Below are 24,647 nucleotides of genomic sequence, written 5' to 3'. Positions count from 1 at the left end.
CTCAGTTGTGTTTTTTTTCGTTTGCTGTTGCTCGTTTCTCACCTAATCAGTTGCTTGCGTGTGAAAAAAAATATAATACAGTATATATATATATATATATATATATATATATATATATATATATATATATATATATATATATATATATATATATATATATATATATATATATATATATATATATATATATATATATATATATATATATATATATAAAGACAAAATCCACGAAGGAAAGAGAAACAATGGAGTGCTGCAAGACCTTTCGACTTATAGTCCTTTACTTAGCAGACTAAGTAAAGGATTATAAGTCGAAAGGCCTTGCAGCACTCCATTATTTAGATATTCATCACGTTCCATATTTTCGTGATTCATTTATACATATACACAAACAACACACACACACACACACACACACACACACACACATATATATATATATATATATATATATATATATATATATATATATATATATATATAGCCTATATATATACTGTATATGTACAAGTCAACTTTTATATATATATATATATATATATATATATATATATATATATATAATATATATATATATATATATATATATATATATATATACTGTATATATATATATATATATATATATATATATATATATATATATATATATATATATATATATATATATATATATATATATATATATATATATATATATATATTTACACACACACACACAAAGTCAGCGTTTTCTACTAACACTTAGAAAAGCGAGAAATGAGGGCAGCCAAGTGCGAAGAGACAAGAACTTAAAAAAATAAAAAGTCCTTGAAATTAAATCGCCTGACTTTTCGTCATGGTCAATACCACCACCGTCAGATTCATCCACAAGGCTCGTGTGTGTTGTGGGACGTCACGGCGTGGCCAACGAAGAAAGGTAAAAAAGCTCCCGAAGTTAATCTCATTTATTTCTTTTATCGAATCTGATTAGAATACAAGAGCTACACGCGTCAAAAGAACTGGACTGCTGGGGACAGTCTGGGCAACGTTAGCAGGCTAAACAGACGAATATTTGTTCAGTCTTTCGTTCCGTACCCTAAGTATTCACTGCGCCTGGCTTAGTAGACTAAGATAATATTTTTTAACATTTGTGACTTGATTTCTTATTGGCATTGTATCAGTAACCTTTTTTCATTCAATATAGATTCAGATAGCTTATTCACTTAGAACTTAAAAATATTCACTGATTCTCTGTTGCCTGAATGTCACACTCATTCCCGATTTAAAGTACCGTATATAAAATTTCTGTTTACTAGATATGGTCCTTTTGGTCTGCTTAGTGTTGATAAAGGAACTTACACTTCTCCTATCTAAAGGTAGTATAAGAGGTTTGATGTTCAGCAAAAACAGAAAAGAGAAAATATAGAATGTTGAAGAAGCTTAGGCCTAGACTAAGAATGCAAATGTTGGCGCAGGCTGTCTAACGGTTACAGTTTAAAGGAGATTTCACTCAATTTCCTTCTTTTTTTAACTACATTCTCGTTAAACAGCGTTATTCATCACCACACCGATATCGTAATCTTTCCTTTAGCAAAAAAAAAAAGGGGGAGGGGCGGGGAGGGGAGGGGTGCCCTCTTGTTATCACGTTCGAGTTATGTATAAAGTGCAGAATCGAGTTCATACCAGATGAATTCCGTCTTTCGACGGTACTAACTTTTAATGTAATCCAGCTCGGGTCCTAAAAATGTCAAGATTACATTATATTGGGAAGAAATTTATGATTTAGTTTTACAACATTAGAAATCGTGTTGCTTTGAGCGATGATGATACAGAAAAGATCATTATTTCCGTTTATGCAAAACATCCCTCAGTCAGGTGAGGTGTCATCGTATTTCTAGTGAAAGAAAATTATAATTATTTTATCATTATCATTTTGTACTCTTCAAAAATTTCGTCAGTTCAACAGTACTGTTCTTATAAAAAAAGGGGTATTGGAAAAAAACTGGTAAATGTTGATTTTGCGTCTGGCAGTGATGTGTTTTCGCTTGTCGTTAACTTCCTAGAGCCGAGTCTTCCACTCTTCCTTCCTGACCGTTAATACATCAGAGTGTCACACACTTACTACGTCAGTCGAGATTAGACGCATGTATGTGCAGTGCTTCCGCACTGAAGTGATACCCTAAATGCTAGCAAGCAGAGGTGGAGTTTGCTTGATTGTTTAGTGAAGAATTGTAACCATGGAAGCAATGTTAATTCTCAGGAACATTGATGGAGAATAAGTTAGTTAGTTATAAATGATTTGTTTAACCAGACCTCTGAACTCTTTTAGGTTCATCGGGCTGGGATATGGAGAATAAGAACCTTCTTGAGAACATAAATTGAAGATCGTTGGTATTGTAAGATGCTTCCTGGTGAACTTCAAATTTTGGAGGCGTCATTGGAATGCAAGTCATTCTATTGCTCAGAACCTTCTTAAATGTATTCTTCGTAAGGCAGCTGTTATTGTGGATTCTTCCAAAAAGATTATATATTCATTCACTTTTTCCAAATTTGTATTTCGACAGAGATCTTTCACATTCACAATTGATCCCTGATCCCCTTTATCTGCCGAGAGCGACCAGATTCGCTGAACACCAGCACCAATATGCAGTAAATGTTCGTCGCTGTAGAACTTCTCAGATCCTTTATTCCACACACCGCTGGACTGTGGAACAATCTCCCAGAGGATGTCGTGCAATTGAACTTTAGAAATTCAAGCGAAGATGCAATGCATTGCTATCCTAATGCTAATCTCTTTGGATTTTAATACATTTTTATCTATTTATTAATTCATTAATTTATTTTCCTCTTTTTAATAAGTGAGATCTCTTCTTTATGTATTTCACTTTACCTTCTCTTACTTCCAAATGAGCACCTTAATATTCTTTGGAAGCTTGAATTTCAAGTCATGGTCCCTGTGGGCTTGTTCCACATGAATAGGGTTCACCTTCTGAATAATGATAATAATAATGGGGCGTCAATGGAAATCAAGTTAAATAAAAGCATGTAATAAAAATGAAAGCTATTTCACACGAGCAGTTATTCAGGCAAGAACTCTCGGTAGAAAATATTCCTCCTTGCCACGTGCTAAGTTAGCTATGATAATGAAATATATTCATAAAAGTAATAATTGCTTTGGTAGATTTCTGAAGAAAACCAAAGATCCTTTATAAGTTTCAGGTTTTATTCTAATTCCAAGTCTACAAAATTCATTAGAGACGTTAAAACTTGGGCGTGACGATGTTTGCACAGAATTTCAAACGAAATACGGTGTTTGCATATTCAAAACTACACCGTGAAGTTTTAATTTTAAGATGATCCTAATACTTTGATATGTCAGCAGAGGGGAAACCCTCTTTGTATACTGGTAGTTTTAGTGACTAAATTACCATTCTCGCCACAAAAAAAAAAAAAAAAAAAAAAGAGGCTGAAGAATCAAGTATAATCATTATTCTACATAAGTTATCTCATAACATATCCCATTAACGGTTAGGACTTGAATTTCTAGGCTTTACTTTAATAAATGTATAGCTTTTGTGAATAAGATAATGTGATCAGAGTCCCGCTTTTTCAACGTCTGTCCCGCTTTTTTTAAAGTTAGCAAAATGGCCCGCTTTTTTTTACTCGTGAGTTTTGTCCCGCTTTTTTCACGTTTGTCCCGCTTTTTCGTGCCACGAAAACAAAGCTGTCCCCATTTTATTGGAATAGTACTGATATTTTGCTTAATTTTGCCATTTCATTAGCTGGTAACTTCTGTCGTCTTCTCCGACTGCTACGATACCCAATGAAGTTAATTAAAATGTTTTGGATTGATTCTTATATATATATATATATATATATATATATATATATATATATATATATATATATATATATATATATATATATATATATATATATATATATATATATATATATATATATATATATGAAATGTATATATTACATATATAAAAATATATATATATATATATATATAAATGTCCCTTTTAAGAAAAAATCAGGTCACATAAGATAAAGAAAAATATCAGATAATCTCATCACACAGTCGCTAGCACGAAAATTATCAAAATCTGAATTCTTTTGTATATTTTCCACTCCATCTCTTTCTCAGAAAGTATATTTGAAATTAAAGTTCCCTTGTCGAGTGTACTGTAGGTCTATGCATCTTTAATCATTCTGATAAAGAAAGAAAACTTGAAAATAGGGCGTCTCCTATTACATCAATCCATACAAGAATACTGTGCTCGTACATTTAGGAACAAATTTCAATGAACAGCTTTCAGTGATGGCCCTCAGGTGAACTGAATGGCCTTTATGTCAATTGGCAGCTTCGGTATATCTATGAGAGCGGCCATGGTCAGATAGAAGACGAAGAACAGGGCTGTGAGGATAGGGCACACCACCCTGCACAAAGTGTTGAGCCTGGCTGCCAGGGCAGTCCTTCTGCTGGTCAGACGAGCCTCCGATCTGGTGCTGTACTTTCCAACCCCCAGAAGACATCCAGGAGCGCTTTTCTGAAATGAGATCAAATCAGAACTTATAGGCCTACTTGTAGAATATTTCAGGACTAGGAGTTACCACCACTAACAAGAGTCTATAGTGTTTTATCTGTCCTATTTCCTCCGGTATAAACTTAAACGTATGGAGGTTTTTTTTATATATTTTAGGATTATTTACATGTTTTTTTTACAATTTCAGGAGGAATAAAATAAGGCTTTTAATCTAGGCCTATCAGCCAATGAGAATGATTAGCTTCCTCTTCGCATCACTTTGGATATGATTGAGTATTCAGTTAAGCTCATTTTTTAAAGGAGGCTGATAATATTATGCATTCATACAAATGTCCCGGAACCAAAGTGTTAGAGTTAGATGGGAGAAAAATCTATGAACTTCAGACACGTGAAAACTTTTTAGTCTAGTGTCCGGTACAATATTTAAAGACTGCGTTTTCTATGCTTGACCGTTATTAGAAAATGTTTTCCAGTCTAGTGTCCGGTACAATATTTAAAGACTGCGTTTTCTATGCTTGACCGTTATTAGAAAATGTTTTCCTCTCGTCATTGGGTGGACAACTTTATGCTCCAATGTTAACGTAAAGTTTCAAGCAGTCTCTTTTTTTTTTTATATATATATATATATATATATATATATATATATATATATATATATATATATATATATATATACGTGTGTGTGTATTAACTATGCCCTTCATTTTCTTGCAGTCAATAAACCTCCAAAAGCACACGGAAATTTTGCATTATTATTATTATTATATTATTATTTTACACAGAACCTCCTACAAACATAAACAGAAGGTTTTTCATTCAGGAAAGGCATGATAGGGGTGCTATTTTGGCTTGTTACCTACCCGCCACCTACTCCGTGGTGCTAGTACTAAGCACCGTAACGTAAATGTAAAGCAAACGGCCGCACGAAGATGTATATTAATATAATTTATCGACCACACAGTATAGAAATTGGTTCATATAATACTTTGATCCCGAGGGGCTAGTGCTAAACACGGCGTCCCAGGGAGCTTCCGCCATGTTTAGTACTAGCACCTCGGAGTAGGTGACGCTTAGATAAAAAAAAAAGCCAAAGTAGCACCATGATAGGTCTACCTACACAAGGAAATTCTAGTTCCTGTTGGTAATCAGACTTCGTAACCCCTCTTACCTTGCACCAGTTGATGAACACGACTGTGACTACGACCAGAAAGAGGCTTATGATGCAGTAAACGAACCAGATGTCGACCAGTTTCAAATAAGCCGTTTGGGGAATCGATGAACTCATCTGGAACGGAGTAAAGAAATAAAAATAAAAAGAAATTATTCTGTTTCAGAGACGTGTGTGCGTGTGTAGAATCGACGGATTGCTTTTATTAGATACACACGCACATTATATATATATATATATATATATATATATATATATATATATATATATATATATGTATATATATATATATATATATATATATATATATATATATGCATATATATATATATATATATATATATATATATATATATATATATATTGTCACAAGTATCAAGTACCTGGTTATTACACAACTAATCTCAAGATTCAAAATATACCTCACTTCAGCCAGATACCTGAACTCTCATAACATTAATTATTACGACTGAGTACTCTAAAGGTAACAGTGATCCCTTAAGAAAAACTTATTTATCAATCACTTGAAAATTTAAACTAAGTCTTTCAGAATATGTGTGAGGTATCAAAAATTAAACTAGAAATATTCTAGAGTAAAAGGGCATCACTCCATCAAAAAACTCTAACTGTTTCCCTGGTCTTAATTCACTTTAGCAAAACTAAAAAAAACAAAACATGTTTATCACTTTATCAATCCTATTCACTGGTGATCAATAAATGAAACACTTTTTCTAAAAATGTTAAATACTAAAATTTATTTTTAAATTCAAAGTTTATGTTTAGAATTCACAATTAATTAGAATTCACAATCTGATAAATTTATTATTACTTGAAAATAACACAACACTCAATTAATTCTTGAATTGAATTATGAAACAAAACTAATTCACAAAAACTTTATCAGGAATTTAAATTAATCAAGCAAAATTTAAACTATCAAGAATTACTCAAGATTAAAAAAGAAAATCTTAACACATGAGATTTCAAAATCAAATATCCAATGTTAAATTACGTATGCAATGTTAAATTACCAAGAAATATTTAAAATGCTATGTAAATAAATGTTACATCACAAACATAAAAAATGTGAAAATATAAAGAGATTGTAAATAGAAAAACACACAAAAATACACATAAGATTTATCAATAATGATTTCACTTGTTCAAAATGTCCTAACTTATCATACCATGGTATTAATAAGTAAAATTCACGTTGCCTTACACAAAAATGTGAAAACCTCTGTAAATCACTTGCTGCAGCTGCGTTACACAAAAACACACTTTTTACCAGGCGCCGTTACGAACTAAATAACTTTGCTAAATTCAGATCTCAAAAGTTAATGTTAATATGTGACCACAAAACACTACGTTAAAAGAATCTCTTTCTAAGAACGAGAGAGAGAGAGAGAGAGAGAGAGAGAGAGAGAGAGAGAGAGAGAGAGAGAGAGCGAGAGAGAGAGAACCAATTCGACTGGTCTCAGGAATCAGAATGAAACAAATTTTAGGATTCCAGTAACACGTGAAACAATTACATGATGTCATTAAAGCATTTTGGGTACGAGATATAAAAGTTCTAGAAGCAGGGAGGTGACGTCATTAAAGCGTTTTGGGTGCGAGATACAATGGAGAAGCTTCTAGAAGGAAAATGACATCATCCCAGCAAAACGTTTTGAATGCAATCTTACAAAACATGACGTAATTGATCAGGACACGTATTCTTTTTCTCAAAGTGGCGTACGTGACTTGAACATGAAACAACGTGAAATCACTCGTCTTGAGCCCGTATGGGACGAATCGGCGTTTGTTATCCCAAACCTGTCATCACTAACCCAAAACAAAGCGCTCGCTCTTATCTCAACTGATGACAATTGAAATGAAACAAGCCCTAGTGGACACACACACGTGTTCACATACTAAGCTTTTATCAAGAAAGATATTCGTTCCAAATTACATTACTATTAAAATTGTATTAACAATTCTAAATTACGCTATCAAGTTATCATTAGCTCTTTTGAGATCTGATGCCAAACTAAATATGACACTTCAACAACCATTATCATTAAACATAACGCATGAAAAAAGTAAATATGTCAAAATTATAGGAGGATATACGTATTACAAGGCAATATCATGAAATTCCTCCCCCCAGAAGATTACTTATCCCGGGTTTGAATCCAACGATTCACTACGGGATAAATAATCTGCTATGACATTATCTTTTCCTGAAATATGTTTAACACATTATACGGTTGTAGGCATAAAGACCACCTGGTCAGTCTCATATTATTATTTTTCATCTTATTGATGAATGAGATTGGGTTGTGATCTGACAACACTAAAATTTCTTCATTCCTAGGTTGGTTCACATACACTTCAAACTTTTTCAATGCTGTGATTAATGCTAATGTTTCTTTTTCGATTGTTGAGTAAGTTTTCTGATGCTTTTTCAACTTTGAAGACATGAAACATACTGGATGGAAGATTTTGTTTTCATCTTCTTGAAGTAGAACAGCTCCAATTCCACAGTCGGATGCATCAACTTGTATCACTTAACTTTTTATTGAAGTCTGGAGCTTGAAGCACTGGTCTTGAAGTTAATATGGCTTTAACCTTCTCAAATGATTCTTGACATTCTGGAGTCCAATCAAACTTTCTTTTAGGACTGGTTAAGTCAGTTAAGGGAGCTACTACGGCTGAGAAATTTGGACAGAATCGGCGATAAAATCCAGCCATGCCCAAAAATCTTCGTAGCTGTTTCCTTGCAGCAGGAGGGGTAGCCTTACGGATACCTTCTACATTAGCATCAATAGGAGCGAGAAGGCCTTTTCCAACTTCAAATCCTAGATACTGTACAGTTGCCTTTCCAAACTCAGTTTTTTGTAAGTTGATTGTTAGTCCTGCTTCCCGAAGTTTCTTGAACACTTTCCTTAATATTTTCAGATGTTCTTCCCATGTATTAGAATAAATCACAATGTCATCAAGGTATACACCTACTCCTTCTATTGATCCTAGTAGTTGATCCATCACTCGCTGGAATGTTGCAGGTGCATTCATCAGACCAAACGGCAAAACAGTGTATTGATACAGTCCAAAAGGAGTAATGAAAGCTGACAGCAACTTAGCATTCTCATCTAAGGGAATTTGATAATATCCTTTCAACAAGTCTATCTTGAAACAAATTTGGCTTGCCCAATATTATCAAGTAATTGATCAATAAGAGGCAAGGGATGATTGTCAGCCACACTGATGGAATTCAGTTTCCTATAATCAGTACACATCCTAAATGAGCCATCTGGTTTCTTCACTAACACACAAGGAGAACTATAATGACTTGAACTGGGTTCTGCTAATTCATGCTGCAACAAATATTCAACTTCTTTCTTCAAAACATCTCGATGAAAAGGTGATAAGCGATAAGCTCTCATTTTAAAAGGTTTTCCATCTTCTCTGATCTTTATCTCATGCTTTGTCAAATTGGTACGCCTAGGTACATCTGCAAAAATTTCAGGGAAACTTTGAATTACTTCACTTAATTCACTACCTTGCTCAACACTCAGATGTTTTAGTTTATCTTCCAAATTTTCTAATATTGAAGAATTGTTCATCTTGTTTTCAGCTCCCAATTCGTAGCCGTCATCGTCCTCTGTAGATGAAGTTGTCTGTGTTATTGACACTGTTTCAGTTTCAGTCTCTGAGAAGTAAGGTTTCAAAAGATTCACATGTATCTTTCTCTGTCGTTTTCTTCTTCCTGGTGTTTCAATCAAATAAGTTCGATCACTTAACTTCTCTATTATCCTATAAGGACCTTGAAACTTATTGGTAAGGGGAAATCTTTTCACTGGTAAGAACACTAGAACTTGCTGTCCAATATTAAAATTTCTTAGCTTAGTTTTAGCATCATATTTTCTTTTCATTTTCTCTTGACTTATTTTCAAATTTTCTAAAGAGAATTTTCTCATTTCTCTTAACGTTTTCCTCAAGTTCTTCACATATTCTCCTTGGATTTCCTCTTGATTTTCTTCCCAATTCTCTGCAAGAGTCTTCAATGGACCTCTAATGTCTCGACCAAAAATCATTTCATTTGGTGAACATTCCATGCTTTCTTGATAAGCATTCCTAACTTCAAATAACATTAAAGGTAAACCAGCATCCCATTCTCTTCCTGATTCATTACAATACTTAGTTAACATACTTTTCAATGTCTGGTGGAACCTTTCCAAGGCTCCTTGAGTCTCTGGATGGTAAGCAGTTGATAACTGTTGTTTTACTCCTAACAAGTTCGTCACATCCTGGAATAATTTTGAAGTAAAGTTCGTTCCTCTCAATTTGCACAATTTCTGGTATTCCAAACTTGGAGAAAAACCTCCACCAACTTCTCAGCAATTACCTTTGCACTTATACTTCTTACAGGAATCGCCTCAGGATACCTAGTCACTGGACACATTAATGTTAATAGATATTCATTTCCTTTCTTTGTTTTCGGAAGTGGCCCAACCACATCTATAATTACCTTGCTAAAGGGTTCTCCTCTAACTTCTATGGGATGTAGGGGTGCTTTATGAATGGTTTCATTCGGTTTTCCAGCTATCTGGCACGTGTGACACATTCTGCAAAATCTGCTAACATCCTTGTGAAGTCCAGGCCAGAAAAAATACTTCATAATCTTCTCAACAGTCTTCCTGATTCCCATATGTCCAGATTCGTGCGCTGCTGCTACATCTTGTTTCCTCAATGGATATGGAATCAAAATTTAATGATATTCGCCCCATTCAGCATTTCCTGGTATATCTGCAGGTCGATGCTTCCTCATTAGTAATCCTTCCTTTAGATAATAACAGGTGGAGGTTTGTTGCATCTCTTCTTGATCAACAGCTCTGAAGAACAAATCAGCCAACGTTGTATCCCTCTTCTGCAGTTTCATTGGCTTCTCTCTAGTCACTTGACCAACTTCAAGGGCTGAACTCTCCATATCTGCTAACTCTGCTTCTGTAGTTTCACTACTATCTTCAGGAACACTTTGACTACTCGGAGTCTCTTCAATAACAACAGGATCTTCTTCTTGGGAAATCTCTTCATCACTACCACTAGGGGAAACTTCACTTTCCTGGAACAGCTCTTCTAATTTTAAAGATCCGTCACTTGATTCTTCTGGTGCAGGTAAATCCTCAGTATTTTCAATTGCAGACATAGTTCGCTTCATACTCCTGGTAGTTACACAACTTGGAAACAGGTGGGGGTTTTTCTTCTCTAGATCTACCGTAGGACTAACCCTTAACGGTTTGTCTGTCACTATAGGACAAAGAACAAATGGTACACCACCAACTTCATTACCCAGTAAAACATGTACACCTTCAACAGCTAGTGAGTCCTTTACAGCAAAATCAACATTTCCTGTCACCAATTCACAGGACAAATGCAAGTGGCATATAGGAGTTACCTCTTCTCCTCCTATACCCTTCAAAATAACTGAATCTCCGGTGAGATTCTTCTCCAGCTGTGGGTGAGCACCACGAACTACCACACTATGGTTACTCCCCGTATCACGTAATACCTTGACTGGTACCTGCACACTTCCTCCTTGAGTTGTCAGCGTACCTTCATAGATATATGGCTTAAAAGCTCCAAGCTGCTCAGCCACTCACTGCTTGAAGTTACATTTCCACTGGTTGCTAAACACTGCTTGTTTAGTCTCAGTCATTCCCACACTGCTCTTCGTAGTTTGCTTCACCTGGTTACCTTTAACCACTTGACCAACTGGTTTGGTCTGCTGTTGTGTCTGATAACAATCTCGACTGTAGTGTCCTACTCTTCCACACTTGTAGCAGACAACATTAGTCTTCTGTATCTGTCTTGAGAACAGACTGGATGATGAGGATTTAACATTTAATTGTTGAGAGGTGTTACCTGACTTTGTATTGGCATAGCCACTAGAAGGATTTCCAGTTGTAATGTTCCTGAAATTTGGATGAGACCTGAAACCTGTGCGTTGTTGGTTCTGGTACTTGACATTATAATCTCTTTTGCTAGAAATTATGTTAAGATCTTCGCTCAATGTAGCAGCTTTGCCAAGTTTCTTAACCTCTCTCTCTCTTAAATAGGCTCTTATGTGTTCAGGAATTCCTCTAAGATATTGTTCTAGGACTACTAGCTCCTCAAGTTCGTCCATAGATTTAACTTTAGCAGCCTCCAACCATCGTTTAAAACATCTTCTTACTTTGTAGGCATAATCCAAGAAAGTTATCTTGTCATCCTTTCTCAAAGATCTGAGTCTTTCATTATAATATTCAGGGGTCATCTGGTAAACTTGTAGCACATTATGTTTGAGTACCTTGTACTCTTTACACTGATCAGCTGATAAGACTAAATAGGCACTTCTTCCTTTACCAATGAGAACACTCTGTAACAAGACCGACCATTTATCCTCTGGCCAGCCCATACTTGAAGCCACTTTTTCAAAGTGATCAAAAAACTCATCTGGGGCTTCTTCTGTAAATTTTGGAATTAATTTCTGCACTCTTACTACATCAAATACGGGGTCTGAATTACCTTGAGTAGGGTTAGATGGTGTTACAGGTAATGTGGATCGAGCTTTTATTAACTCCATCTCCCTTTCTTGTCTTGCTCTTTCTCTTTCCTCTTTTGCTCTTTCTCTTTCTTCTTCTGCTGCTTTTTCTTCTTCTCTTTCCTTTCTTTCTCTTTTCTCTCTATCTTCTCTTTCTCTTTCTGCCTGTATCTTCAGCTTAATCAAATTTTCTTCTGCTTCTATACGTCTAATCTCTGCTTCTGCATCACTTTTCTCTTTCTTTTGTTCATGTTTATCTGTAAATTCTGCCTCAGCTGCATTCAACAATTCCTGTGCCTCTCCTAACTCTTCATCTACTTTACCAGAGTCCATCAATTCTTGGATTGCAATATATTTGATTTGTGCCTTAATCATACCACTAGACACATTACCCCCACATGCTACTGCTAAAGCGATCCACTGTGCCTTAGTCAGGTTGGATTCAGATAACTCTTGGATGGAAGGAGTTGCTAAAAACCTCTGAACATTGAACAGAGCCATTTTCTCTAAGTTATTCAACTAAATAATTCACAATACAAAGCAAAAAATAACTATGTGGTCACTCCTATCAAAATATATCCCTAACACCACCAGTATAAACCATAAACCAGAGTGATATTTTGTTTTGTTCTACGGGTCTCTGGGCACCAAACAATATAATGTCACGATGCGTATCAAGTACCTGGTTATTACACAACTAATCTCAAGATTCAAAAATATACCTCACTTCAGCCAGATACCTGAACTCTCATAACATTAATTATTACGACTGAGTACTCTAAAGGTAACAGTGATCCCTTAAGAAAAACTTATTTATCAATCACTTGAAAAATCAAACTAAGTCTATCAGAATATGTGTGAGGTATCAAAAATTAAACTAGAAATATTCTAAAGTAAAAGGGCATCACTCCATCAAAAAACTCTAACTGTTTCCCTGGTCTTAATTCACTTTAGCAAAACTAAAAGAACAAAACATGTTTATCACTTTATCAATCCTATTCACTGGTGATCAATAAATGAAACACTTTTTCTAAAAATGTTAAATACTAAAATTTATTTTTAAATTCAAAGTTTATATTAAGAATTCACAATTAATTAGAATTCACAATCTGAAAAATTTATTATTACTTGAAAATAACACAACACTCAATTAATTCTTGAATTAAATTATGAAACAAAACTAATTCACAAAAACTTTATCAGGAATTTAAATTAATCAAGCAAAATTTAAACTATCAAGAATTACTCAAGATTAAAAAGAAAATCTTAACACATGAGATATCAAAATCAAATATGCAATGTTAAATTACGTATGCAATGTTAAATTACCAAGAAATTTTAAAATGCTATGTAAATAAATGTTACATCACAAACATGAAAAATGTGAAAATATCAAGAGATTGTAAATAGAAAAACACACAAAAATACACATAAGATTTATCAATAATGATTTCACTTGTTCAAAATGTCCTAACTTATCATACCATGGTATTAATAAGTAAAATTCACGTTACCTTACACAAAATTGTGAAAACCTCTGTAAATCACTTGCTGCAGCTGTGTTACACAAAAACACACTTTTTACCAGGCGCCGTTACGAACTAAATAACTTTGCTAAATTCAGATCTCAAAAGTTAATGTTTATATGTGACCACAAAACACTACGTTAAAAGAATCTCTTTCTAAGAACGAGAGAGAGAGAGAGAGAGAGAGAGAATCAATTCGACTGGTCTCAGGAATCAGAATGAAACAAATTTTAGGATTCCAGTAACACATGAAACAATTACATGATGTCATTAAAGCATTTTGGGTACGAGATATAAAAGTTCTAGAAGCAGGTAGGTGACGTCATTAAAGCGTTTTGGGTGCGAGATACAATGGAGAAGCTTCTAGAAGGAAAATGACATCATCCCAGCAAAACGTTTTGAATGCAATCTTACAAAACATGACGTAATTGATCAGGACACGTATTCTTTCTCTCAAAGTGGCGTACGTGACTTGAACATGAAACAACGTGAAATCACTCGTCTTGAGCCCGTATGGGACGAATCGGCGTTTGTTATCCCAAACCTGTCATCACTAACCCAAAACAAAGCGCTCGCTCTTATCTCAACTGATGACAATTGAAATGAAACAAGCCCTAGTGGACACACACACATGTTCACATACTACGCTTTTATCAAGAAAGATATTCGTTCCAAATTACGTTACTATTAAAATTGTATTAACAATTCTAAATTACGCTATCAAGTTATCATTAGCTCTTTTGAGATCTGATGCCAAACTAAATATGACACTTCAACAACCATTATCATTAAACATAACACATGAAAAAAGTAAATATGTCAAAATTATAGGAGGATATACGTATTACAAGGCAATATCATGAATATATATATATATATATATATATATATATATATATATATATATATATATATATATATATATATATATAGATATATATATATCAACGGCCACAGCCAGATATACATCAACGGAGAGGCGGACATAAAGACTTGTTTTTTAAAAGGGTCAATTTATTCCCGACGTTTCGTAATGGCTTCATTACATTTTCGAGGGCTGTACAAAATAAATAAATAACATAAATTTCAAAAGGCTATAAATTTAAATTAAAAAAATTAGGATTGCACAATGGATTACAAATTAAAAAAATTAAAAATAGAAGGGACAATTAAAAGGACAACATAAAAACAAAACAAAATCTCCTCTCTAAAAAAAATATATATATATATATATATATATATATATATATATATATATATATATATATATATATATATATATATATATATATATATATATATATATACAATATAAAAAAATAATAAAAAGTAAGCAGATCTGGACCAACCTATTCAATGGCAATGTTAAAACTGAACAGAAAACGAAAGACTAAGCGAGGTACAGTCAGTGTGCCGGCAGAGGTTTGGCTGTTTAACAAGGGGACGAGTCGTTCAATCATTAATGATTCCAAAATGGCCAATTCATGGCTGCTAGAAGCTGGCCCTAAAACAGAAAAATCCTTATTTTCAATTGAAGTTTTACACATTCTAGAATGATTTCTGACATTCGATCCAATATAAGTTCCTAAATTACATTTAGGACACGTATAGCTATACACACACCCGGAGGACATAATTATAAGGGCATAAACGATCTTTGTACTTAAATAGAGACCCGATGGTGAGAGGATTGACAGGTATCAGGTGGACCTTAATGGCTCCAAACTTACTTTGGATCTGTTGTGAAAAGTTTTTTCTAAAAGTATTATCAAATAAAAACGGAAATTTAGCATAAAAATTCAATTTAGGAACACTGTAAATTGTAGGTTTGAGGGAGAAGTACTTGTCTAGAAGCGTGCGAAGTATCTTAAAATTACAAACCCAGAGTTTTCGAATATCAGAAATCATTCTAGAATGTGTAAAACTTCAATTGAAAATAAGGATTTTTCTGTGTTAGGGCGAGCTTCTAGCAGCCATGAATTGGCCATTTTGGAATCATTAATGATTAAACGACTCATCCCCTTGTTAAACAGCCAAACCTCTGCCGGCACACTGGCTGTACCTCTCTTAGTCCTTCGTTTTCTGTTCAGTTTTAACATTGCCACTGAATAGGTTAGTCCAGATCTGCTTACTTTTTATTATTTCTTTATATTGTATATATAATTTTTTTAGAGAGATTTTGTTTAGTTTTTTATGTTGTCCTTTTTAATTGTCCCTTCTATTTTTTTTATTTTTTGTTTAATTTGTAATCCATTGTGCAATCCTAATTTTTTTAAAATTTAAATTTATAGCCTTTTTGTAATTTATGTTATTTATTTTGTACAGCCCTCGAAAATGTAATGAAGCCATTACGAAACGTCGGGAATAAATTGACCCTTTTTAACAAATCTTTGTGTCCGCTCTCCCATTAATGTATGTATATATATATATATATATATATATATATATATATATATATATATATATATATATATATATATATATATATGTATGTACAGTATGTATATAATCAGTAAGTACACCAAGGCCAAAACATGGAACAGCATTTTACACAACTTTATTGGGACGTGTTTCGAGCGGTCCTCTCACTCGTTATCAACTTACAAAATTAAAATGACGACATTACAATTCTTATAATAAATTCAAAATAATACAGCAAAATTACTATAAAACTAAGAATACGTTTAAAAGATGGCTAATCAAAATAAATAAATAAAATAAAATAAAATATAAAATAAAATAAAGCAAAATACAAGAATTAAGCCACAAAACGGAAGCCACAAAGGCACAACAAATACACTGCCAGTAAAACGCAGACTCAAAGCACAGAAGTGAGGTTACAGAAACATTCTGGCCAAAGAAGGCTTTGTCTTGGTGGAGTATAGAACTTCTAAAATGTCGAGGTCTGCAGCAAACTGAGCAGTGGTTAAACAGAAAAATCATCAATATGTAAAGGGTAACCAGTCTCTTCGCTGTGTTCTCTAATTGCACTGTAACTAGGAGGTCTTGAAAGATAAATGCATGTAAGACATGACTTACTTGGGTGTTCAAACCATCTCATCCAAGCTGATCTGGTAGTTTTTCTAACGTAAGTGGCATCACGACCACTACGCCGCCATTTTTAGATCAGATTGGGCCGAAGGCTTGTTGGTATAGGGTCTTTAATTTTAAAGAATTATCTAATTTATTTTGCAAAGTGAAACATATTTTGATATCTAGCTGAGGGTAACCAGTGGACAAAATAGAAATTAATTGCTTTTTTAAATCGTAACTGAATTCCAGTAAAGGTTAAAGGTAAATAAATAACAGGGTCTTTACATTAGCGGTAGTTTCGGGTTGTTTGTTTACATATAATTTCGAAAGTTGTTTACCAATATATGTATTCACGTAATTCAACGGATGGCCATTGTTTTTTAAAAGTGACATTTGAAATTCCAATTCTTCAAGCAAATTCAAAAAGCTGGAACAAATTTTATGTGCTCTGGCTACTAGCGTCAATATCAAATTCATCTTATATTTCAAAGGGGTAGCTGATTGAAATTTAGACATAAGAAAAGCAAGCGTATGATTATCTTCGACTTCACAAGAAAATTCTCTATTAATGTGCTCGCTATTAAGGTACTCCATAAAACGAGGGACTGCAATGTCGTCATTTTAATTTTGTAGGTTGATAACGAGTGAGAGTCCTGCTCGAAACATCTCTCTATAAAGTTGTGTAAAATGCTGGTCCGGGTTTTGGCTTCATTGGTGTCCTTAATGATAATATGTAGATGGCGCTTCCCTGCTGGTGCATCCATTCTATATATATATATATATATATATATATATATATATATATATATATATATATATATATATATATATATATATATATATATATATATATATATATATATATATATATATATATATATATATATATATATATATATATTATATATATATATATATATATATATATATATATATATATATATATATATATATAAATTTGTGTGTGTGTACTGATTACTGATGACTCTCCTTATGTGGCTTTCAAGATGTAGGACGATTTGGTTTTCAATCTTCTGTTCAACAAAAGTTGGAGTAATTACGTATGGTCGTCCTCATCATTTTCTAGTACCTTCTTTGCATCACCTATATATTTTTGGGATTTGTTGAACGAACTACAGAGACCTTTAGCGAAACTGGGAAAAATTTCTCTTGTTAACTCACGGTCAGTACGTTTTTTTTTTTTTATCTTTTATAAATAAAGCATGGGTTTCACCTAAGTATCTAGAAATAATCGGAGCAATGAGAAGAAGAAGAAGAAGAAAAAGAAGAGGAGGAGGAGGATGTTTGCCTCAGTTCAAAACAATGAAAGGGTTAAGGTTAAAAGTGAAGTAGGAATTTACTGACAATATTTGTTAATAATTAGTTTAAAAACATCTCTAGCTTTTTGGGTTTCTTGTTGCAGAAAAGGGTAATGATCAAGGATTAAAATAAAGTCTGATGCACTATTAAACAGTAAAGCTAAAGACTTTTAAAACTGTAAATAAAAAAGGGGGAATTCAGTTTAAAAAATATGTAAAAAACAGCATGAAAGAGAAAGGGTAAAGTAAAACTGCATCAAGTTCAAAAGCTCTGCACCTGACGCGAATAGTGCAGTGTGCCCGCCAACTGTGTTTGTAAATTGAATTGAATATAAAATTTAGGCCAAAGACCAAGCACTGGGACCTATAAGATCATTCAGCGCTGAAACACAAATTGACAGTAAAAGGTTTGAAAGGTGTGACAGGAGGAAAACCTCGCAGTTGCACTGTAAATCAATTGTTAGGAGAGGGTGGAAAGTAAGGTGGAAGAAAGAGAATATGAAATGAGGTACAGTAAAAGAAACGAAAGGGGTTGCAGTTAGGGGCCGAAGACACGCTGCCAAAAAAACCTTAAGTCATGCACCGTACGAAGTGACTGACGGCGCTACCCTCCTACGGGGAACTGTGTTTGTGGAGAGAGCGCTAGGAACCAACCGGGAACAGTTGGCAGCTACAGACCTGGGTGAAGAACGCAGCCTCGACGAGGAGAGCCGTTAGAGCGACCATGACTCTCTCGTTGAAATCCTCCACCGGGAAGAAGAAGACCAGGTAGCCTATGACGACGATGATGAAAGTTGGGATGTAAGTCGAAGTCACGTAGAAGGTCGAGAGGTTTTTGAACGTTAACTCAACGGCCTGGCCGCTGAAGTTCCCCTGAAACAGTCCATACAGTCTTGACGTTGTTACTGACAGCAGTTAATGGAGGCAATCAGTAACTGTGATGGCAATTGTTGTGAAGGTATCCTTTTTAGTTTTCTATAAAAGGAAACTATTGTGCCGACTTTGTCCGTCCGCCCTCAGATCTCAAAAACTACTGAGGCTATAGGGCTGCAAATTGGTATGTTGATCATCCACCCTTCAGTCATCAAACCTACCAAATTGCAGCCCTCTAGCCACGGTAGTTTATATTTTATTTAAGGTTAAAGTCAGCCATAATCGTGCTTCTGGCAACGATATAAGATAGGCCACCACCGGGCCGTGGTTTAGGTTTCATAGGCCGCGGCTCATACAGCATTATACTGAGACCACCGAAAGGTAGATCTATTTTCGGTGGCCTTGATTATATGCTGTAGCGGCTGTACAGAAAACTCGATTACGCCGAAGAAACTTAGGAGCATTTTTTTACCTGATTTTATTATTTCAACCTTGGGTCCTGTTGTGATGATCTAATGTTGTGATGAACTAACAGCAAAATCATCAGTGTTATGAATTATTGAATATTATATGAGGTATTATAGTCAAGAAAAACAGCGACAATTTTTACCATTAGAACTTAAATATCATTATCTTCAATATTTTTATCATTCTGATATATTACTGCCAAATACCACTAATAACGATCATAGACAGTAGATAGTGGCGTCGTTAGTGGGGGGCCAGGGGCGGCCGGGCGTCCCCAGTCAGATGCTTGGCGCCCCAGTTGAAATTCCCTTCGTAGCTAAACTCTAGCCATTACAGTATTTGATACATTTGCATATAGTGAGAGGTGAAATTTATTGAAAATTGAGCTCTATAATTTCGAATACAGTTTTGCTAATTACTGATATTATTATGTTCCTTCATTCACTTGGATATATACCCTCGAGAATAGTATATTGTACTAATTGCAGAATTGGTACATTAGTTTTGTGTGATTTTCTTTGCCCTCAAAAAATATCTTGGCCCCACCACTGATGGAATGCCAGCTACGCCACGGCCAGTAGATGCTACTGTAATCCATTTTGCAAATCGAGAAATTCAGTGAAGACTTTGTTTTAATTGTCTCAATAACTATTCGGTTTCCTAATATAAGAATATTCTGTAATTTCTTTTAACCATTTTATCTTCATTAATTTGGTTCTTCTTCTTCTTCTTCTTCTTCTTCTTCTTCTTCTTCTTCTTCTTCTTCTTCTTCTTCTTCTTCTTCTTCTTATTATTATTATTATTATTATTATTATTATTATTATTATTATTATAAGTCAAACTGACTTTATAACTGATAGACTTATGAATTTTCAGAAATAAACCATAAAACAAAATAAAGACTCCACGAAAGAACAGGAAAAGAATAATTAACAATAATTTAAGGAATGACAGATTAGTTAACTAAGGTAGAAGTTAAACTGAAAAAGATTAACACAAATTCGGCATCGACAGATTAACAAGTAGAAAATGCGCCGAAGTTTCTTCGGGCAATCGAGTTTTCTGTACAGCCGCTACAGCGTATAATCAATGCCACCGAAAGTAGATCTATCTTTCATGAGCCGCGGCCCATGAAACTTTAACCACGGCCCGGTGGTAGATTATCTTATATCGTTGCCAGAAGAAAGATTATGGCTAACTTTAACCTTAAATAAAAGCTGCAATTTAGTATGTTTGGTGATTGGAGGGTGGATGATCAACATGCCAATTTGCAGCCCTCTTTTAAGATCTGAGGGCGGACAGAATAAATTGCGGACCAAAATAAGTGTCGACGGACAGACAAAGGCGGCACAATAGTTTTCCTTTACAGAAAACTAAAAACAGGCTATTTTAAGATATTTTTATTTTTTTATTTATTTTCACGTTTATTAAATGATTTTAATATTTTGTATATATTATTTTTAGACGTACCTCATCGTGGGGAATCATTTTCTCCTCGGCCAGGAAGTACTCCAGTAATTTACGGTTGCCCAGGTAACTAACTCCTTTACCGTCAGCCACCAGAGATATGTAGTCCTTGGTCACTCCCGAGAGCACGACGCCCTGGGAAATGGCATGTGGTTTATAAATATATAAATATATATATACATATATATATGTGTGTGTGTGTATTTGTGTATATATATATTATATATATATATATATATATATATATATATATTAAATATATATAAATATTTTATATATATATATATATATATATATATATATATATATATATATATAGTATATAATTATATATATGTGTGTGTGTGTAGAACATTTCAAGGCAACTAATTATATATATATATATATATATATGTGTGTGTGTGTGTGTGTGTGTGTGTGTGTGTAGAACATTTCAAGGCAACAGTTTCCTTAGAAATTAGAATAACATTACTGCAGAAAGGTAATGATAAACCATACATGCTACCAAGTTTCCTTCCCATAAAGGTAGTACACACTCATAACTTGCTTTGAAAAGCAATAACAGCTCGAAGAGGCGTAACAATCGTCAGTGACGAGCACTCACCAGTCGACAAGTCTGAGTGTCGAAGGGGAAAGTGATGAGGTCGAACTGACAAGAAGTCTTCACCGTCAGTTTCTTCAGGAGAACCAGAGGATTGTCTTTCCCTTCGAATATCTCGTCTGGGGGGAAGAAAACGGGATGAATGTGGCAGAACCTTCAATTTTTCAAGTCTCCACCTCTGAATGATGATAAATGATCCATAAATCACTACCAAAAATTTATTTTAGCTGACCCTAATTCATTGCTCGATCTTGATAAGTCTGTCTGTAGCTGGTGACTGTTTGGTACAAGGTCTAGAGCCTTGGTCTGGTAGAGCTAAACTGTGTAGAAAAATACGAAATAAAATTATTTCATTGGTAGAGTGCGCATTCACCAGACTCCAGACATATAGGCACAGAACTACCCCTTGTACTCACCCTCTAACAGCCTTTCATCATCATCATCCAGGGGCATTGTCACGCGATGCGCAAGGAGAGTCGACCTCCTGTCCGTGATGTCGCTAGTGGTAAAAGCGTCTCCCAAGAATTCCACTGTCGGCATCCATGGCATCTGGGATTCGTCATCCAAGTGGATGAGGTTAAGAAAATCGGCGTCATTGAGGTGATGGAAGCTGAGACGCGCGTCATGCCAAGATATGCGAACTTCAACCTCGACGACGAAGTTGAAGCCAGTGAGGTCGAAGGCTCTTACAGAGAGCATGGCTGTATGGATGGACACATTGACAGGGCTCATCTGGTTTTGGCGTGGAGGAGGCTTCTTCTGGTCGTACCCCTGAGGCAGCACGAGGAAACTGCAGTCTATTTCATCAGAGCCATCCAAACAATTAGCCTCCATGTTGCAGCGCTGCGGCAGAGTAATGCACGTGCCATCATTACAAGAAAACTCTTGTTCCTTGCATGAAGTCATTCTAAGAGTCACTACATTTTTGCCACACAAGTCATTTTCGACTTCCCAGGTATTCTCACCTGTTGGATAGTGGGTTGGTGACGTTTTGTAAAGTTTTGCACTTATTTCCGGCTTGTCAATTCTGCTCATCATCCAGTACCCAAAGTCGCCTGTCTTAGAATCATTCCTCATTGGGGGATGTCTTGTTATCTGAGAATAATAGGCACCCACAAAGTTGATAGTGTTGTTCTCATCACTGATGAAGTAATGTCTGTCAAATTCTGACTTCCCACACAGTCCTCTTATTCTGACAAATGGCAGCCGGGGAAAATGGCAAGCAACGCACCGTTCTTGATTGCATTCTTTAGAAAGCCATGCTCCACGAGCTGTTTCAACTATGTCCTTACTTCCCTTGAAAGCAATACATGTTTCTGGCTCTTCTATGGGCCTCCCTCCATTCTTTTCAAAGTTTATGTAAGTGACCTTCTTCTTGGTGAAAGTGTTGTAAAAAGACTGATCTGTTTCATTGCCCCTTACGCCAAGCCATAATGTATCTACATTGCCATGTGCACAAGAACTGGAGTACAGTGATGCCAGCTCATAAAGTTCTTTGTTGTCATGTCTGTTTACAGGAACTTTCATTCTTCCCCCCAAAGTCCGGCAGAGAAGTTCGGCTTCATCAAAGAGACGTGATTCTGGAAATATGAAGTCAAATTGCTTCTTTTTGACACACAATGCTGTCCCATTAACATCCTCTATTTCAACTTCACTAACTTCAAATTTTGTAGAAATGTTTCTGAAATCGAGCAAAGGTTCCTGAGTAGAACCAAAGGACTGGCAACTGGTATATCTCCTCATCTTTTCAGTCTCCAGTTTCTTTCCGTAAATCCTTAGATCAGCTATAGACCCACGGAGGCTCTGAAACTCATTGAAGCCTCCACCAAGGTTATCCTGTTCTTGTCCGATAAAGAGCTGCCCTCCTCCTCGAATTAGTAGTTGACTTGACCCTCTTTCAGTTTTGCGACCTACTAAGACATCGCCGTCCTGGACAACTTCAGAACTTATCACATCCAGGTCAATTGCAATACAGATGGACGTCCAGTACCTTAGTTCAATTCCAATTTTCACATCCATCTCCCATTTACTGCTGCAGCAAGTCAGCATGAGCATTTTCTTTCCATAGTCAAAACCTGTAATGGAAGAACATTTTAATACATAAATCAATGTCACTGTAATGAAAGACACCTCAAGGAATTCGTTATAAAAATGACATTGCAAAGCAAGCATTCACGTCAGGAATCTGGTTTCAAATCGGCTTGTAGTTCTAACCAGCTATGCAAAATTGGAAGTATATAGATAGTCAAAATAGAGAATTAATGCTGTAGTATCAAGACAGTCATGAAAAAAATCTCAGCTGAGGCTGAAACATAACTATTGAACAAAATGTATTTTTGAGGATTTTAGTAAAAAATTTACATACAGTTTTTAGACATCTAATATCTTTTCAGAGTGGATAATGCTGGTTTGGCCACACAAATTACATAGAAAAATAAGTTTTTCTGTGAAGTTTAATCTATCATTGGTACATTAGTGTCTACAAACAAAATGAAAACTGTGCCACCATATACTTTGAGGATTCCAGAACTGGAAGATCGTCAGTCTCAGCCTTCAACTTAGACAGTGCTTTTCAGTACTATACTACTAAGGGATAAGAGACGATGAAACACGGTTTTTCGGCAATACCTTTTTATCAAAGCATCGGATAAAGGTGAAACTTGGCAAGAGTATATTTTATAACCCTAACTAATTTTTGCAAGTATTATTTAGTACCTAAGTTCGATATTTATAGAGTGAAATGAAGTTGCCGAAGCCGGAACTGAGAAAATCACAGACAAGGATCCTAAAACAATTCGTGACGTAAACATATGATGTCATGAGCCTCCGCCCATTAACCAGGTAGGCGGTGAATGGATATGATAACGGTACACAGTCTAGGCTTCAACAAATTCGATAACGGCCAGCAGGTTATGGAATTGTCCCCGTGGGTGCAGGACTGGATTTGTGCTATGGCTTGCCACTTTGTATACAAGCGAGAAGACCAGTGGCAAGATTTACTATAGTGTGAATAGGTAAATATTTCTATGGTGGGCAATAGTTACTTGGCCACCCCAGAAGTGTGGGCGGGAGCTCATTTTGAGGAGGAGCACTGG

The 24,647-nt window shown here is 35.0% G+C and overlaps 1 protein-coding gene across 1 annotated transcript; it reads right to left on the bottom strand.

Annotated features, from left to right (window-relative positions):
• Positions 1-4,080: 4,080 nt before the first annotated feature.
• LOC136832386 (uncharacterized) lies at positions 4,081-23,571 on the bottom strand. The gene is made up of 6 exons (XM_067093294.1): positions 21,969-23,571; positions 21,556-21,671; positions 20,955-21,086; positions 18,822-19,016; positions 5,704-5,820; positions 4,081-4,538 (listed from the first exon to the last, which is right to left on the bottom strand). Exons 1-6 carry the CDS (start codon positions 23,569-23,571, stop codon positions 4,317-4,319), a joined length of 2,385 nt encoding a protein of 794 aa, XP_066949395.1. The 3' UTR covers positions 4,081-4,316.
• Positions 23,572-24,647: the final 1,076 nt, after the last annotated feature.

Source organism: Macrobrachium rosenbergii, chromosome 49 (genome assembly GCF_040412425.1).
Source record: "Macrobrachium rosenbergii isolate ZJJX-2024 chromosome 49, ASM4041242v1, whole genome shotgun sequence".
NCBI lineage: Eukaryota > Metazoa > Arthropoda > Malacostraca > Decapoda > Palaemonidae > Macrobrachium > Macrobrachium rosenbergii.
The sequence above is the reverse complement of the archived record's forward strand: the minus strand, read 5'-3'. Positions and strand labels throughout refer to the sequence as shown.